Source organism: Pristis pectinata, chromosome 3, assembly GCF_009764475.1.
Source record: "Pristis pectinata isolate sPriPec2 chromosome 3, sPriPec2.1.pri, whole genome shotgun sequence".
In the NCBI taxonomy this organism is placed as follows: domain Eukaryota; kingdom Metazoa; phylum Chordata; class Chondrichthyes; order Rhinopristiformes; family Pristidae; genus Pristis; species Pristis pectinata.
This window is the reverse complement of record NC_067407.1, coordinates 67,823,936-67,842,137: the sequence shown is the minus strand read 5'-3', so window position 1 is coordinate 67,842,137 and position 18,202 is coordinate 67,823,936. Positions and strand designations below refer to the sequence as shown.

General features: G+C 46.9%; 1 protein-coding gene across 2 annotated transcripts in view; it reads left to right on the top strand.

Annotated features, from left to right (window-relative positions):
* Window positions 1-18,202, top strand: part of LOC127567879 (probable voltage-dependent R-type calcium channel subunit alpha-1E) — a 615,955-nt gene that overhangs the window by 231,612 nt on the left and 366,141 nt on the right. For both annotated transcript variants that reach the window (XM_052011039.1, XM_052011041.1), the window contains exons 5-6: window positions 8,933-9,024; window positions 12,696-12,848. In XM_052011039.1, the coding sequence (XP_051866999.1) occupies window positions 8,933-9,024; window positions 12,696-12,848 (245 nt within the window). The remainder of the gene's footprint in view (window positions 1-8,932; window positions 9,025-12,695; window positions 12,849-18,202) is intronic.

Sequence of the window (18,202 nt, the reverse complement as noted above, 5' to 3'; positions counted from 1 at the left end):
CACTGTCCTCAGCATCATCAAGACCCATCTCCTTGGGTGAATACTGAAGAGGAGTATTCATTGAGAACCTCACCCACTTCCACAGCTTCCAGGCACATCCTCCCACTATATCTTTAATTGGACCAACCTTTACCCGAGCCATCCTTCTGCTCTTTACGTACGAGAAAAAAGCCTTGGGATCTCCTTAACCCCTACTCGCCAAAGCCTTTTCATGTCCCCCTTCTCGCTTTTCTCAGCCCTTTCCTAAGTTCTTTCCTTGCTACTCTTATTTTCTCACGAGCCTTGTCCGATCCTTGCTGCCTACACCTTATGTATGCTGCCTTCTCCTTCCTAACTAGTTGTTCCACCTCACTCGTCACCCACAGTTCCTTCACCCTGCCATTCCTTCTCTGCCTCACTGGGACAAAATTATCCCTAACATCCTGCAAAAGATCCCTGAACATTGCCCACATCTCCATAGTACATTTCCCTTCAAAAATGTTGTCCCAATTTACACATCCAAGTTCTCACCTTATAGCCTTATAACTTGCCTTACCCCAATTAAATATCTTCCCGTCCTCTTTGCTCCTATCCCTGTCCATGACAATTCTAAAAGGTTATGGAGCAGTTGGTCACTGTCCCCCAAATGCTCACCCACCAATAGATCTGTCACCTGTCCCGGTTCATTACCTAAAACTAGATCTAATATGGCATTCCCTCTAGTCGGCCTGTCAACATACTGTGTCAGGAATCCGTCCTGGACACACTTAACAAACTGCGCCCCATCTAAACCCTTGGCACTAAGTAGCTGCTAATCAATATTTGGAAAGTTGAACTCTCCCATCATAATAACCCTGTTATTTTCGCATCTTTCTAAAAACTGCCTCCCAATCTGCTCCTCAGTACCCCTACTGCTACCGGGGGGCCTATAGAATACTCCCAGGAGGGTAACTGCCCCTTTCTTGTTCCTAATTTCCACCCATATTGACTCTGGAGAGGATCCTTCTACATTATCTACCCTTTCTGCAGCTGTAACTGTGTCCCTGACCAGTATCGCCACCCCTCCTCCTCTTCTCCCCCCCCATTCAATATCCATTCCTGCCCCGATGTCAGCCATGTCTCTGTAATAGCCACAATATCATAGTCCCATGTACTTATCCAAGCTCTCAGTTCATCTCCTTATTCCTGCTGCTTCTCGCATTAAGCAAATGCACTTTAGCCCATCCACCTTACTACTTTTGTAGCCTGTACTCTGCTTCTCCTTCCTCAAAGCCTCTCTACCTGTCAGATCTGACTTTTCCCCATCCCTCTCTGCCTCTGACCTACTCCTTCGGTTCCCTTCCCCCTCACAATCTAGTTTAAACCCTCCTGAACCCTAGCAAACCTGGCCGCAAGGATATTGGCCCCCCTCAGGTTCGGGTGTAACCCATCTTCTCTGTACAGGTCCCACCTTCCCGAGAAGAGATCCCATGATCCAAAAATCTAAAACCCTCCCTCCTGCACCAACTTCTCAGCCACGCATTTATATGCCATCTCCTCCTATTTATGACCAAAGGAAGGTAAATGATGAAGCAGCTGAAGATGGTTGGGCCTAGGACACTGCCCTGATGAACTCTGGCAGAGCTGTCCTGTGGCTGTGATGATTGACCTCCAACCACCACCGCCATCTTCCTTTGTTCTCAGTGTGATTCTCACCAGCGGAAGGTTTGCCCCCAATTCCCATTGACTCCAGTTTATCCAGGGCTCCTTGATGTCACACTCAATCAAGTGCTGCCTTGATGTCAAGGGCAGTTCCTTTCACTTCACCTCTGGAGTTCAACTCTTTTGTCCATGTTTGGACCAAAGCTGTGTTGAGGTCAGGAGCTGACTGACGTTGGCAGATCCCAGACTGTGCTACTGTGAGCAGATTGTTGCTAAGCAAGTGCCATCATCTGCCCCCATACACTGATTAACCCTTTGGTCTGTAATGAGCTTGACTCTTTCCCTGTGATCCTCTTTCCCTGAATATGTTTATAAAATGGTCTGAGGTTTTCCTTTTTCTTGTCTGGCAATGATATTCAATGCTCCCTCCCTTTGCTCCTAATTTATTTTTTAAGTATCCGCAACCTGTACTCCTGTTGGGCCTTCGCCTTTTTCAGCTTTCTGTAGCTACCATAAACTTTCTTATTTTGCTTCATCAGTATATGGAATGAGCTGCCAGAGGAAGTGGTTGAGGCAGGTACATTAGCAACATTTAAAAGGCACTTGGACAAGTACATGGATAGGAAAGGTTTAGAGGGATATGGACCAAGCATGGGCAAATGGGACTAGCTCAGATGGGAATCTTGGTTGGGCCAAAGGGTGTGTTTCCATGCTGTATGACTCTATCCAACCCTTGATATCCTTTGACATCCAGGATTCCTTGGACTTGTCCCAGCCTTTCACTGGCGGCGAGTTTGTGAGGTGAACATCTCCTTCAGGGCCTCTGTGTGCTCTGGGGTGCTCAGAGATTCCCAGGAGTAAGTGGGGATGTTGCATTTCATCAAGGAGGCTTTCTGCATACCCTTGAACTTTTGCCTCTCTTCACCTGGTGACCTTGTTCCATGACAGAACTGAGAGTGTCTGATATCAGACATGTGAGGGACATGCACTGCCCAATGAAGCCACCTGACTATAACTGGGGCCAGAAGAGGAAACTGATGTTAGTTCACTTCCCTTTTCAGGTAGTTTGGAGACTTTGACAGTGACAGCATTGCTTTAGGTCATCCAGGTCTCAGAAGCCGATAGGAAGGCAGTCATCATTGCTGTCCAGTTTCAGGAGATTAGTGCCAGGTCTGAGGCTTTGATCTTCAAACACCCCTTTCCTCAATCAACCAAAGGCTGCGGTGATGCATCAAAGGCAGTCTGCCTTCACAGGCGGATGGTTCTTGAGATACATGAGGAGGTCCACTTTTTCCAGACCCTGCATAAACCTTTATTGTGCTGTGTGCTGAGGAGTACGAGGTTCAGAGGGGAGTAAGTGTAGAGGGGGCTGTGTGATGCAGCAGGGGCAGGTTGACAAAGGACCTTGTCCTGCATCTCAATCTTCCTCTGCCTCCTTACTGAAGAGTTGCTCCCTGAATCACAGTGTGGATTCCATCCATCCATAGGCAGGGTGGACACAGGGTCATCATTGTACAGCACATAAACAGGCCCTTCGGCCCACATGTCCATGCTGGCCATTATCCCATTTACCAGCACCTAGTTTGGAGCCTGCTCTGCCTTGGTGATTCAAGTGCTTTTCCAGATTCTTCTTAAATGTTGTGAGTGCCCTTGGCTTCACCACCCCCTCCAGCAGTGTGCTCCAAATTGCAGCCACCCTCTGGGTGAAAATGTTATTCCTCAGATCCTTTCTAAATCTCACCTTACATTTATACCTTCTGGTCTTAGACACCTCTGCCATGTGGAAAGATTTCTTACTATCAATGCCTCCTATAATTTTGTATATCTGTATAAGGTCTCCCTCAGCCTCCTTTAATCCAGGGGAAACAAGCCGAGCCTTTCTGGTCTCCCCTCATAACTCATACACTCCATCCCAGGCAACATCCTAGTGAATCTCCTCTGCACCTTCTCCAATGCAATCACACCCTTCCTATGGTGTGGTGACCAGAACTGGACACAGTACTCCAGCTGCGGCCTAACCAATGTTTTATAAAATTATACCAAGATCTCCCTCCACTTACTGTATATTCTGAGCCCCAGCTAATTTTTAAAATTAAATTTAAATTTTAATTACAGCGTGGTAACAGGCCCTTCTGGCCCAACGAGTCCGCGCTGCCCATTTTAAACCCATATTAACCTACCCATACGTCTTTGCAATGTGGGAGGAAACTGGAGCACCCGGAGGAAACCCACGCAGACCCAGGGAGGACATACAAACTCCTTACAGACAGCGACGGGAATCGAACCCCGATCGCTGGCGCTGTAATAGCATCGCGCTAACCGCTACGTATGCCTTCCCGTATGCCTTCCTCATCACCCTATCTGCCTGTGCTGCCTGTCAGGGATCTTTGGACTTGTACACCAAGATCCCTCTGTTTCTCAAAACTCTCAAGCGCCCTGCCATTGATGGCATATTTCCCGCCCTTGTTAGCTTCACCTGACACTGATGATCGGCACTGATCTGCACTAAAAGACAACTCCAAGAAAAGTGCAGGGATCCGCACCAGCAAAGCTTTATTGGACCCTGGCAGTGCCTATGACTGCGGCTGCCCACAGATATTCATCCCCATGGTACATTTGCTCCATGATAGCCTACAACAGAACCATACTCAGTGGAGAACTTTGTCAAACAAAGCCGCGTCATTGCCCCTACACTCTTATCCATCTCTCTTACTGCATTGTTGCACCTCACATCCTGTGGGAGTGGAGCTTCTCTTCAAAACTAATGGGTTGTTGTTCAACCTTTGGTAGTTGCACTCCAGGGGCAGGGTTACCCAAACCTCTGCTGTTAAGCTGCAAAATGCAGACAGCATTTGCATTTTCCCACACTCAGAGGTTGAGCTCCAAGCCATCATCGCTGCTTTCACTGCACCCAGCATGCAGTTAGCTGCTTGCAACTGGCTTGAAGGTAAATTCATGTTGAGGCTGTTTGGAGAGTGATTAATGTCCCTCATTCTGCAAGTTCTCCAAGTTTGTCATCACCTGTACTTAATTAGCAACTTCACTCAAGTCTGGCCTTTTAATGAAAACATTTCATGACAAGTGGAAGGATATCATTGAATGCAGAACAGAGCAGTCCGCACAGGAACAGGCCCTTCAGGGGGAAGTGGTATACATAAATCGTTCTTTGAAAACAAGACAGGTTCAAAAAGCATTGAGGATCCTGGACTTTATAAATTGAGGCATGGTAGATCAATTAAGTCACGATGAGCCCTTTATAAAACACTGGTTGGGTCACAGCTGGTGTATCATAAACAATAGAACAGTACAGCACAGGAACAGGCCCTTTGGCCCACAGTGTCCATGTTGACCATAATGCCAATATAAACTGGGCATCTGCAAATGCATGTGGTCCGTATCCCTCCAGTCCCTGCCTGTTCATGTTTCTATCTAAATGCAACTTAAAGGTTGCTATCGTATCTGCTTCCACCACTACCCCAGGCAGCATGTTCCAAGCACCCACCACTGTCTGCGTAAAACAAAACCTGCCACGCACATCTCCTTTAAAACTTTCCCCCTCACCTTAAACTTATGCCTCTAGCATTTTGGCATATCTCACCCTGGGAAAAAGACTCTGACCCTATCTATGCCTCTCATATCTATCAGGTCTTCCCTCAGCCTCCGATGCTGCAGAGAAAACAACCAAGTCTGTCCAACCTCTCCTTATAGCTCATACTCTAACCTCTTCTGCACCCTCTCCAAAGCCTTCACATCCTTCCTGTAAAGCAGCGATCAGAACTGCACACAGTAGTCCAAATGTGGCCTAACCAATGTTTTATACAGCTGTAACATAACCTTTCTGCCCAATGACCTGATCAATGAAAGCAAGCATGCCACATACCTTTACGACCATATCCGCAAATGAAGCACATAAACTTAAGGGGCAGCTGCAGGAAGACTTTCCTTCCAGTACACCATCCCTTGTCTTGGTGCACAGTCTTCTCAAAGCTGGGTTTATGGGGTGTGGAGAAGGGTTTGTTGGGAGCCTGGAACATAGAACATGGAACAGTACAGCACAGGAGCTGGCCCTTCGGCCAACGAAGTGGTGCCAGACTAATTAAACTAGTAATTAAGCGCCTAACTAAACTCGTCCCTTCTGCCTACGAAATGTCCATATCCCTGCATTTCCTACATATTCAGGTGCCTATCTAAGAGCTTCTTGAATACCTCTATATATCCACCACCACCCCAGCCAGTGGATTCCAGGCACCCACCACTCCTTTCTGTAAAAAAAAAACGACCCGCATATCTCCTTTGAACTTACCCCTCTCATCTTAAATGCATGCCCTCTGGAATTAGATATCTCGACCCTGGGGAAAAGATAGTAGCTTCTACTCTATATATGCCTCTCATAATCTTATAAAATTCTATCAGGTCTCCACTCAGCCTCTGCCGTTCCACAGAAAACAACACAAGTTTGTCCAACCTCTCCTGTGAGGTCCACACTTATCCTTATCTATAGGTATCTTAAAACAGGTCCACACTTATCCTTATCTATAGGTATCTTAAAACAGTTATGGTCACTGTTCCCTGACAGTTCTTTGGGAACTTCATCAGTAGCTAACAATGAAGCAAAATCTCCGCAAGGGCCTCCACAATTTCCCCTCTAGCCTCCCAAAGACTGGAAGGTGGCTAACGTTGTTCCGTTGTTTAAGAAAGGTAGCAAGGACAAGCCAGGTCAGCATGACATCAGTAGTGGGAAAATTCCTGGAGGGAATTCTGAGGAACAGGATCTACCAGAATTTGGATAGACAGAGTCTGATTAGGAGGAGTCAGCATGGCTTTGTGTGGGGAAAATCGTGCTTGATGAACCTTTTAGAGTTTTTTGGAGAGGTAACCAAAAAAGGTAGATGAGGGTAGGGCAGTGGATGTTGTCATTTTAGCAAGGCCTTCGCCAAGGTCATGGTAGGCTGGTCTGGAAGGTTACGTTGCATGGAATCCAGAGAGAGCTAGTTAGGTGGATTCAAAATTGGCTCGGAGGTAGGAAGCAGAGGATGGTGGTTGAAGGTTATTTCTTGGAATGGAGACCGGTGACTAGTGGTGCCTAGTGACTAGTGACTAGAGGCCGGTGACTAGTGGTTGTTATTCGTTATTCATGTAAATGATTTGGATGCGAATGCACAAGGCTTGATCAGTAAGTTTGCGGATGACATGAAATTAGGAAGCATTGTTGATAGTGAAGAAGGTTATTGCAGATTACAGGAGGATCTTGATCAATTAGGGAAGTGAGCCGAGGAGCAGCAAATGGATTTCAAAACAGATAAGTGTGAGGTGATGTATTTTGGAAAGTCAAACCAGCGTGGGACTTATACTGTGAATGGTAGGGCACTCGGAAGTGTAATGGAACAGAGGGACCTAGGAGTATAAGTGCCTAGTTCGTTGAAAGTGGCATCACAGGTAGACAGAACCTGTATCTGTGCTGTATTGCTCTATGACTCTACGACCTTTCTTATTTTTGAGTTCTAGCCGTATAGACTCAGTGGATGAGCCCTCCATTATGTCCCCTCTGAGTGCAGCTATGATATTGCCTCTGATTTATTGTGCTACTCCTCCCCCCAACTTTTACCTCCTGTATCTTTCTAAAACATCGAAACCCTGGAAGATAAAGCACCCAGTCCAGTCCCTCCTAACTGGAACCACAGTGTCCCGGCAAATCAGCCAGGGTTTCTGCTCCTTAACAGAGTCAGTTGCTCATCGTGCCAAACTGTGCGAGAGAATGAGATCAGTTTCTCAGTGACGTAAGTATGAATGTCCCTCAATTCCAGACGCCTATTTTTCTACCACTTGGACTTCCTTCTAGTATTCCAATATATAACTCGTTCCAGGAAGCTATTCTGTAAATTTCCAGCCTGTAACTCACTCACAGGTGTCTGTTATTCTGTGTATAAAGTGTCTGGACCCCAGGTTCCAAACGTGTGTCAGTCATGGTTTAATTGGTTGCATTCCTCTCTTTGTGTTGGAAGGCTGTGGTTTTAAATCCCACTCTGGCAATCTGAGCACATATCACTCTAGTGCCATGAGGACTTGTCCTCTCAGGAGGATGTAAAAGATCCTTTGACACTGTTTTGAAGAGTCACCCTCCCATCCTGGTCAAAGTTCATTCCTCAGTCAATGCAGATTGACCTCAGTTTTGCAGTTATTGGCAAAGCAATCATGAGCGCAAACACCCAGAGAAGATGTGCTCAGTTTTACAGCATAATGCCAACAAATGCCTATGATTTCAGCGTGATTACACCTGGTCATTGTGCAAATGCTGTTTGTGGGAACATCTATGTGCAAATTAGCTGCATGTCTCCAACATTATACGTGTGACTGCTTTTAGTGAAGTACATTATCGGCTCTAGGAGGCTTTGGGGTGTCAGTAGCTCATGGCAGGTGTAATGTGTTTTATTCTGAATGAAAATTATCTGATCCCCCTGAACCAAAGCACCGGGAATATTACCCCCAGCTACCTGTTACTGTGGTTGATATTTGAGTCACACTCTTTTCTCTTTCAAAAGATAATATTAAGAAGAGTTATAATTCAACTAGCTGATAATGCTGGCACCTGGGAGATGTTTAATGTCAATGGGTGTCGTTAATGGGAGCAGAAAAGAGAGGAAGAAGTTCACCACCTGACAGTGTAATCCTTCTGTGTAATATTACTAGGTTAAATTATTCGGGTGCAGGTCCTCCCTAGGTTATGAACTCCCAACTTGTGGACACCCCGTACATATGGACAAGTGTTTGGGAGGCCAGTGGGATGGATGGGGATGGACTTGCTGTAGGCATCTTCTGCCGGGTGGGAACGGGGCATTTCTGCATGCCTTTTCTCCCCCTCCTCCCCTCGGGAGAGCGAGCAGGCACGGGAGGAGTGGCCGCCAGCCGGCCTCACTGACTCGGTGAGTGAGGGAGTGAGTCTGCTCAGCGCTCCCAGCTCTGCCCAGTTCCACCCAGCTGCAACGATTGTGGAGGTTGGGTGGAACCGGGCAGAGCTGGGAGCGCTGAGCAGACTCACTCCCTCACTCACCGAGTCAGTGAGGCCGGCTGGCGGTCACTCCTCCCGCGCCTGCTCGCTCTCCCGTCACGGCTGTCTCTGTGATCCTCTCCCATGCCCTGGGTCTGTTCATTTCCAAACCGATGAACAGTTCTCAGGAGCGGAGCCCTGCCATAGCCCAGGGTCTGCCTGTACTCACAGAAGCACGGCTAACTTCGGTTGAGGTGCAGTGGGAGGAGTGCGAGTTCTCTTCCTCATCCCAGAGTCACAGTCCAACTCTCTCCTTTCTCCCTCCAGGCTCCTGGCCACAGCGGCGACGCATTTCAACCTCCGAACCCTGAGGGCAGTCCGTGTACTGCGACCTCTGAAGCTGGTGTCTGGAATCCCCAGTGAGTCTGCTTTTCATAGAATCACAGAATTGTTGCAGCACAGGAGGAGGTCATTTGGCCCATTGTGTCCATGTCAGATCTCTACTGGAGCAACTAACTGGTTCCATCCCCCTCTGTAACTTTGCACATTTTTCACCATTGTACATTTATCCAATTCCCTCTTGAAGACCACAGTGGAACCTGTCTCCAACACATCCACAGGCTGTATATTCCAGATTCCAACCACATTCTGTCTAAAATAAGTCTTTACTTGTGTCACTATTCATTCTTTTCTCCTTCTCTTTATACCTGTGCCTCTAGTCCTTGACTGCTCCACCAAGGGGATCAGACTGCCACTGTTCACTCTGTCCAAACCCTTCCTCATTTTATAAACTTCCATCAGATCTCCCCTCAACTCCTCTCTCATAACTGCAGGCCCTCTTACCAAGAACAATTCCCACGTTCATCACTGCACCCTCTCTCACAGCTTCACCTCCTTCCTGTAATGAAGTGACCAGAATTGAACACAAAACTCCAGCTGAGGTTGGATCAGTTGGACCGCAAGGTTCAGTGCAATCTCCTTGTTTTTATCCTCAATATTTCTGTTGATAAAGCTGAGAACTGTGTATGCCTTATTAACTACTTTTCTAACCTTCCCCACTACTTTCAATGATTTGTGCACCCACACCCCAAGGTCCCTCTGCTCCTGAACCTCTTTAGAACAGTATCCTTTATTCTAGATTGCCTCTTCTCATTCTTCCTACCACCTCACACGTCTCTGTATTAAACGTCATCTGCCATGACTGCCCATTCTACCAGACTGTTTATATCCTGCTGCATTCCATCACTCCCCTCTTCACAGTTCACAATCCTGCCAAGTTTTGTGTCATAGACAAATTTAGAAACTGTGACTTCTGCCTCCAAGTCTAATCATTAATATCATTAAAAAAAATGGCCTCAATACCAATCCCTGAGGTAGGTTGTCCTCCAGTCAGAAATATCACCCTTCATCTTGACGCTCGCTTCTTCCCTGCACATTCCATGCACATTCATGCACCTATCTAACAGGTTCTTAAACGCCACTATCATATCTGCCTCCACCACCACCCCTGGCAGCCTGTTCCAGGCACCCACCACTCTCTGGGTAAAAAAAACCTTGTCCTCTTTAAACTTTCCCCTCACACCTTAAATGCACATCCTCTAGTATTTGACATTTCAACCCTGGGTGAAAGATTCTGACTGTCTCCCCATGGGTAGACATGGGAATGTGATATTGCTGGTATTACAGAGGGGGCCGAAAATGGCTGATGGGGAGTGGTTTTGAGGCAAAGGGGACAAAAATAGGAAAACAGGGAGAGAGAGATGGGGGAAAGGGGAAGGGGGGGGAAGACAAACCACCAGAGGTGAGGGTTATCTGAAATTGGAAAACTCAACGTTTGTGCCATTGGGTTGTAGACTACCCAGACACAGTATGGGGTGTTGTTCCTCTAGTTTGTGTTGAGCCTCACCCTGGCCATGGAGAAGGCCAAGGACAGACAGGTCGGTGTGGGAATGGGGAGGGGAATTGAAATGACTCGTAAATGGGAGCTCAGGACAGACATTGCGGACCGAGCGTAGATGTTCTGCAAAGCGGTTGTCCAGTCTGCATTCAGTCTTGCCGATATAGTGGAGGCCACATTGGGAGCACTGAATGCAGTAAGATGAGGTTGGAGAAGGTGAACGTGAATCTTTGCCTCACCTGGAAGGACTGTTTAGGTCCCTGGATGGTGGTGATGGAGGAGGCGTAGGGACAGGTGTTACATCTACTGCGAGGGCAGGGGAAAGTGCCAAGGGTCAGGGAGGGGTGGGTGGGGAGGGATGAGCAGACCAGAGGGAGTGGTCCCACGGAAGGCGAAAAGGGGTAGGGAGGGGAAAATGTGGCTGGTGGTGCAATTTTGTTACGGCTAGCGGAAGTGATGTAGGATGATAGGCTGGATGCGGAGGCTCATAGGGTGAAAGGTGAGGACTAGGGGAACTCCATATCATCGAGTATAGGAGTTGGGACATTATGTTGCAGTTGTACAAGACATTGGTGAGGCCACACTTGTAGTATTGTGTACAGTTTTGGTGGCCCTGTTATAATAAAGACATCACTAAACTGGAAAGAGTGCAGAGATTTTCAAGGATGCTGCCAGGACTCCAGGGCCTGAGTTATAGGGAGAGGTTGGGCAGGTTGGACAATAACAACATTTAAAAGACATTTGGTTAAGTACATGGATAGGAGAGGTTTAGAGGGATATGGGACTAGCTTGCTGGGCACCATGGTCAGCATGGACGATTTGGGCTGAAGGATCTGTTTCCATGCTGTATTACTCTATGACTCTTTGACTCTATAAGGCCTTTGACAAGGTCCAACATAAAGGCTGGTTCATGGGATCTAAGGCAAGTTGGCAGATTGGTTCCAAAATTGGCTTGGTAACAGGAGGCAGAGGGATGGTGGAGGGTCGTTTTTGTGACCGGTGGTGTAGCACAGGGATTGGTGCTGGGTCCCTTAATGTTTGTTGTCTATGCTAACGATTTAGATATGAATGCAGGGGTGTGATTATTAAGTTTGCAGATGGAGTGAAAATCGATAATGTAGTTGATCATGAGGAGGACAGTGGTGGGCTACAGGATGATAATGACTAGTTGTTAAGATGGGCAGAGCATTAGAAGATGGAATCTAATCCCGATAAGTGTGAGGTGATGCACTTCGGGATGACTAATAAGGGTAGTATATACACCATGTCTGGTAGGGCCTTAGGGAGTAGTGAGGAATAGAGGGACTTGCTATACAAGTCCAAATATCCTTGAAGGTGGCAGCACAGTAGATAAAGTGGTAACAAAGGCATACAGGATATTTGCCTTCTTCAACTGGGTCACCAGAGGATAAGAGCAGGGACATTTGGATACAACTTTATAAAATATTGGTTAGGTCTCAGTACCGTACACAGTTCTGGTTGCCATAGTATAGGAAGGATGTGAATGCACTGGAGAGGGTGCAGAGGAGATTCACCAGGGTGTTACCTGGGATGAAGTGTTTTGATAGTTAGGAGGGATTGGATAGGCTGGAATTGTTTTCCTTGGCAGAGAGGTGACTGAAGAGGGACCTGATAGATTATGGGGATGTTGATAGCAGGAAACCTTTCCCTATCACCAAGGTGTCTAAATGGGAAGGTATTACAGTAGGAACAGAGGTTTCGAGGGGATCTGAGGAAAAACATTTTCACCCAGAGGATGGAATTTGGAATTCCCTGCCTGAGAAGGTGGTGGAGGCAGATACTCCCACAAGAGTTAAGAACTATCTTGATGAGCAATTGAATCACCAAGGCATAGAAGGCTATGATCCCAGTGCTGATAAATAGAACTAGTCCTGATAGGTACATGATGGTCAGCATCAACATGATGGTCAGCATCAACATGATGGGCAGAGGGGCCTGTTTCTGTGCTCTATAGTACTGCAACAAAGGGAATATCTCTGAGGGGTTGGACCAAGGTTGCCATGCTGATAAGCTGTTGATGGACCAACTGGTTAATAACGGGCAGTTAGAGAAAGAGAAAACAAACACATGGTCAGGAGCTGAGGTTTTCCCTGAGAGTGTGAGGGAGGACAACTAGGAGATCAGCAGGAGGCTGCTCGTAATCTGTTTTTGTTTTGTTTTCCTGCTCTATAGGTTTGCAGATTGTGTTGAAGTCCATCATGAAAGCAATGGTCCCTCTGCTCCAGATCGGCCTTCTCCTTTTCTTTGCCATCCTCATGTTTGCCATCATCGGCCTGGAGTTCTACTATGGTAAACTGCACCGTACCTGCTACACAGATGATGCTGGTAAGTGTCGCCAGGAAGTATCTTGGGCTGCCTTAGACTGGCAGATTCTTTGACAAGTCGGCATTCAAGAGTGCTGTAGTCCACTTCCAATATGAAGGAATGTTTGGCCAATCCCAATTCGTAAGAATCCTCGGCCGTACTGACAGTGAGGGAATATGTAGCCTATCCTGTGGACTGGGTCCCCTTGCCAAGAGCAGACCTGAAGCAGTGTACCAGGGCCATGAAGGAACCAGGTATGGTTCAGAGGCATGGATAGAAGCTGTGACTGGTCATAGATGGTGGGTGAGGACACAGACAAATGGAGCAATCGTGGTGATCATGGGTGGATAGGCAGAACTGATCAGTTGAAAGGGGCCATGCTTACCTGGAGAAGGGAGAGTGGCCAGGTATACCAGGAAATGCACAAGGGATGAAAAGAGTGGTCAGCTAGCCAAAAGCAATCAGGCATGTGTAAGGCTGAACAGAGAGTGACTGGAAGACTCTGCATTAATTCTGACAACACTAAATTCTGCAGTGTCTTCGGGAGAGGCTTTCTGATTGGTGGGATGATACTTGATGAAATAATGCCCTTGAAGTGGTGCATGTCATTGCTAATCAGACCACCAGGCCATGCTCCTTCTCCCTGCATACAAACAGAAGCTGAACCAGGAGGATCCAGTACAGAAATTTGTGCAGTGCTGGTCTGAGGAAATAGATGAGCTTCTACGTGACTGCTTTGAGTCAGTGGACTGGTCCATGTTCAAAGACACAGCTGCCAGCCTAGGTGAGTATGTCACCGCCATCGCAGACTATATCAGCAATTCTGTTGAGGACTGTGTACCAAAGAGAACAATAAAGGTGTTTCCAAACCAGGAACCATGGATGAACTGGGTGATTCACTCCTTACTAAAGTCGAGGACTGCTGCATTCCAATCAGCTGACCTTGACCTTTACAAGAAATCGAGATATGACCTCTGTAAATCTATCAGAGATGCCAAGAGACAATATCAGTCCAAAATCGAGTCCCAAACCAGCCATCAATTGTGGAAGGGCTTACATGCTGAAACAGGCTACAAAACAAAGTCGGGCAGCATCACCAACAACAGTGCATCCCTTCCCAATGAGCTTAACGCATTCTATGCACGTTTTGAACCCACCCTGACAGCCTTCAATGTACCTGAACGCATGGTCTCCATTGAGGATGTAAGGTCAGTATTCCGGAGAGTGAACACGTGGAAAGCATCTAGCCCAGATGGTGTCCCTGGCTGTGTCCTCAGATATTGTGCTGATCAGCTGGCGGGGGTATTTGCAGACATATTTAACCTCTCCTTGCTTCAATCTGAGGTTCCACCCACTTTAAGAAGACCACTATCATCCCAGTACCTAAGAAAAACAAGGTAACATGCCTTAATGGCTACAGACCGGCGGCTCTAACATCCACTATCATAAAGTGCTTCAAGAGGCTGGTCATGGCACGCATTGACTCCAGCCTCTCAGAAAACCTTGACCCACTGCAATTTGCCTACCGCCGAAACAGGTCTACAGTGGATGCCATCTCCCTGGCCCTACACTCATCTCTGGAGCATCTGGACAGTAAAGACACCTACGTTAGACTATTGTTTATTGACTACAGCTCCGCCTTCAATACTATAATTCCAAGCAAACTCATCACCAAACTCCGAGACCTGGGACTCAACACCTCCCTCTGCAACTGGATCCTTGACTTTCTGACCAACAGACCACAATCAATGAGGATAGGCAGCAACACCTCCAGCACGATTATTCACAACACTGGTGCCCCACAAGGCTGTGTCCTCAGCCCTCTACTCTACGCCCTATATACTCATGACCGCATGGCCAGATTCTGCTCTAACTTCATCTACAAGTTTGCAGATGATACAACCGTAGTGGGCCGTATCTCAAATAATGATGAGTCAGAGTACAGGAAGGAGATAGAGAGCTTAGTGACATGGTGTCATGACAACAACCTTTCCCTCAATGTCAGCAAAACAAAAGAACTGATCATTGACTTCAGGAAAAGGAACGGTGTACATGCACCTGTCCACATCAGTGGTGCTGAGGTCGACAGGGTTAAGAGCTTCAAGTTCCTAGGAGTAAATATCACCAGAAGCCTGTCCTGTTCCAACCCCATGTAGACGCCATGGACAAGAAAGCTCACCAGCGCTTCTACTTCCTCAGGAGGCTAAAGAAATTTGGCATGTCCCCTTTGACACTCACCAACTTTTATCGATGCACCATAGAAAGCATCCTATCTGGATGCATCACAGCTTGGTATGGCAACTGCTCTGCCCGGGACCGCAAGAAACGACAGAGAGTTGTGGTCACAGCCCAGCACATCACGGAAACCAGCCATCACTCCACAGACTGTCTATACCTCTTGCTGCCTTGGTGAAGCAGCCAGCATAATCAAAGACCCCACCCACCCGGGACATTCTCTCTTCTCCCCCTCCCATCAGGAAAAAGATACAGGAGCCTGAGGGCACATACCACCAGGCTCAAGGACAGCTTCTATCCCGCTGTTATAAGACTATTGAATGGTTCCCTTATACAATGAGATGAACTCTTGACCTCATAATCTACCTTGTTGTGACCTTGCACCTTATTGCACTGCACTTCCTCTGTAGCTGTGACACTTTACTCTGTGTTCTGTTATTGTTTTTACCCTGTACTACCTCAATGCACTGTGTAATGAATTGATCTGTACGAATGGTATGCAAGACAAGTTTTTCACCCTCGGTACAAGTGACAATAATAAACCAATACCAATACCAATAATGTGCATCTTGGGCAGAACTGTTGCCAAAGGATACATACCCAAGAGTTATGCATTGCTGACAGATTTCCACTACTCACACTTTGCTTTCGAAAAACACGAAGGTATCCTGCTTTACCTTGGATTTCAACATTGCACATTAATCACCCATTATTATACTGCAGTAACCTTGCCTTTTATTGAGATGGCATTTGTGAATGACTGTCCACACTTCTGGGCAGGAAGTGAGCAGTTTCAAGTGTGGAGTTTCGTTCCTTCAGATTGTAGATGTGGAAATTTTCAAAATGACAGATTTGTTTATTTTGTATAATTTTCTTACTGTTCCATTGTCTCTGTTTTCTCTCTCAAACCAATCTTTCTTTCTCTGGAGTTGTTCTCTGGAATGGCAGAGGCTGAAGGGAGACCTGATAGAAGTTTATAAAATTATGAGAGGCATAGACAGAGTAGACAGTTGGTATCTTTTTCCCAGGGTCAAAATGTCTAATACTAAAGGGCATACATTTCAGGTGAGAGGGGGAAAGTTCAAAGGAGATGAGCAGGGCAAGTTTTTTTACACAGAGAGTGGTGGCCCAGAATGCACTGCCAGAGGTGGTGGTAAAGGCAGATACGATAGAGGCATTTAAGAGGCTCTTAGACAGGCACATGAGTATGCAGAGAATGGAGGGATATGGACCATATACAGGCAGAAGGGATTAGGTGTTATCAGCTTCATTAGTTCAGCACAATATCGTGGGTTGAAGGGCCTGTTCCTGTTCTGTACTGTTCTATGTTCTTTCCCTCTCTAGTTCTCTGGGATCTGATTTGACAAGTCCTGCTGTTCTTTTCAATTATTACGTCTCATTTATTGAGGTGAATTGGTTACCCAATTGGTTTTTTCCTGCACTTTATAGTTTTGCACTTTTAGCAATGCTATGGGCTAAGTGTTTTTGAGCTGAAGTTTGCAAGAGCAAATCTAACTAACCGGGCAGGTGATGCGATGCTATACTATAATTTTTAATGGACCTGTCTGTTTCTCCAGCTCAACATTGGGAAGTGTGCATTTTAAATGAGGAAGTGATTGACGATCACATCATTAATCAATAGCCTCATTTTTGAATTCAGAGTTAAAAGACAGAAATCAAACCTGAAGCCCATTACAGGTATGTATTTATTGTAGGGACAAGGCCAGCATTTATTGTCTCTCCCAAATTGCCCTTAACCACCTTCTTGAACCACTATGGCGTTGTTGGGAAGGGAGTTCCTGGATTTAGACACAGCAACATTGAAGGACAGGGTGGTGTGCGACTCGGAAGGGAATCTGCAGGTGATGGGTTGCCATGCATTTGCTGCCCTTGTGCTCCTTGGTGGAAAAGGTCGTAGGTTTGGGAAGTGTCGTTGGAGTAGCTGGGTGAGTAACTGCAGTGCATTTTGCAGCTGCTACACACTGTAACCACTCTGCAGTGGTGGTGGAGGGAATGAATATTTTGGGTGCCAAGAATGTCTATCAGGTGGGTTACGTTATTCTTGCTGGTCACTCAAAGCTTCTTGAGTGTTGGTGGTACTGCACTCATCCAGAGAACTGGACTGTATTCTATCACACTCCTGACTTGTGCTCTGTAGATTAAGTCAGGAGACAAGCCATTTCCAGCAAGTTGCCAATCTCTGAGTCTCTCACTGTCAGGAGCTCTTGCTGTGATGTCCTAGAGATGGATGGTTGACCACCAACAACCACAACCATCTTCCTTTGTGTGAGATATGACTTCAACCATTGGAGTGTTTTCTCCTCAACACCCATTGGCTCCAGTTTTACCAGGGCTCCCTGATGCCACAAGAGATGGCAGTTGCTGGAATCTGGAGCAAAAAACAAACAGCAGGAGCAGGTCAAGCAGCATCTGTGGAGGTAGATGGATGGTCAACTTTTCGGGTCAAGACCCTGCATCAAGCTGAAGGTGGCTGAGCCTCCTCTGCTCCAGCACTCACGGGCTGGGCCCTGCATTGTTGAACTTGTGACCTTTCTAGCCTGTGAGGCTCAGTTCCCCACCAGGCTGAGCCCTGTCCATTGGGGCAGTAGGACAGAGAACAGTTTTATTTATTTTGGAATGTGGGAGTCACTGGTAAGGCCAGATTTATTGGCCATTCATAGTTGAGGAGGTGGAGGTAAGCCATCTTCATGAACCGCTGCATTCCTTCTGGTGAAGATGCTCCCACAGTGCTGTTGGCAAGGATGTTTCAGGATTTAGACCCAGTGATGAAGGACTTGGATATGTTTCAAAGTTAAGATGGTATGTGGCTTGGACAAGTACTTGCTGGAGGTGGGGTTCCCCTGTGCCTGCTGCCCTTGTGTTTCTTGGTGGTGGAGGTCACAGGTTTGGGAGGTGCTGTCAGAGTAGCCCAGATGAAGGCCACAAAGATTGGTGGCATTGCGGATTGCATAGGAGATTGCCAAAGGATACAGCAGGATATAGATCACTTGCAGATATGGGCGGAGAAGTGGCAGATGGAGTTTAATCTGGGCAAGTGTGAGGTGTTGCACTCTGGGATATCCAACATAAAGGGAAAATACACTGTTAATGGCAGGATCCTTAATAGCATTGATGAACAG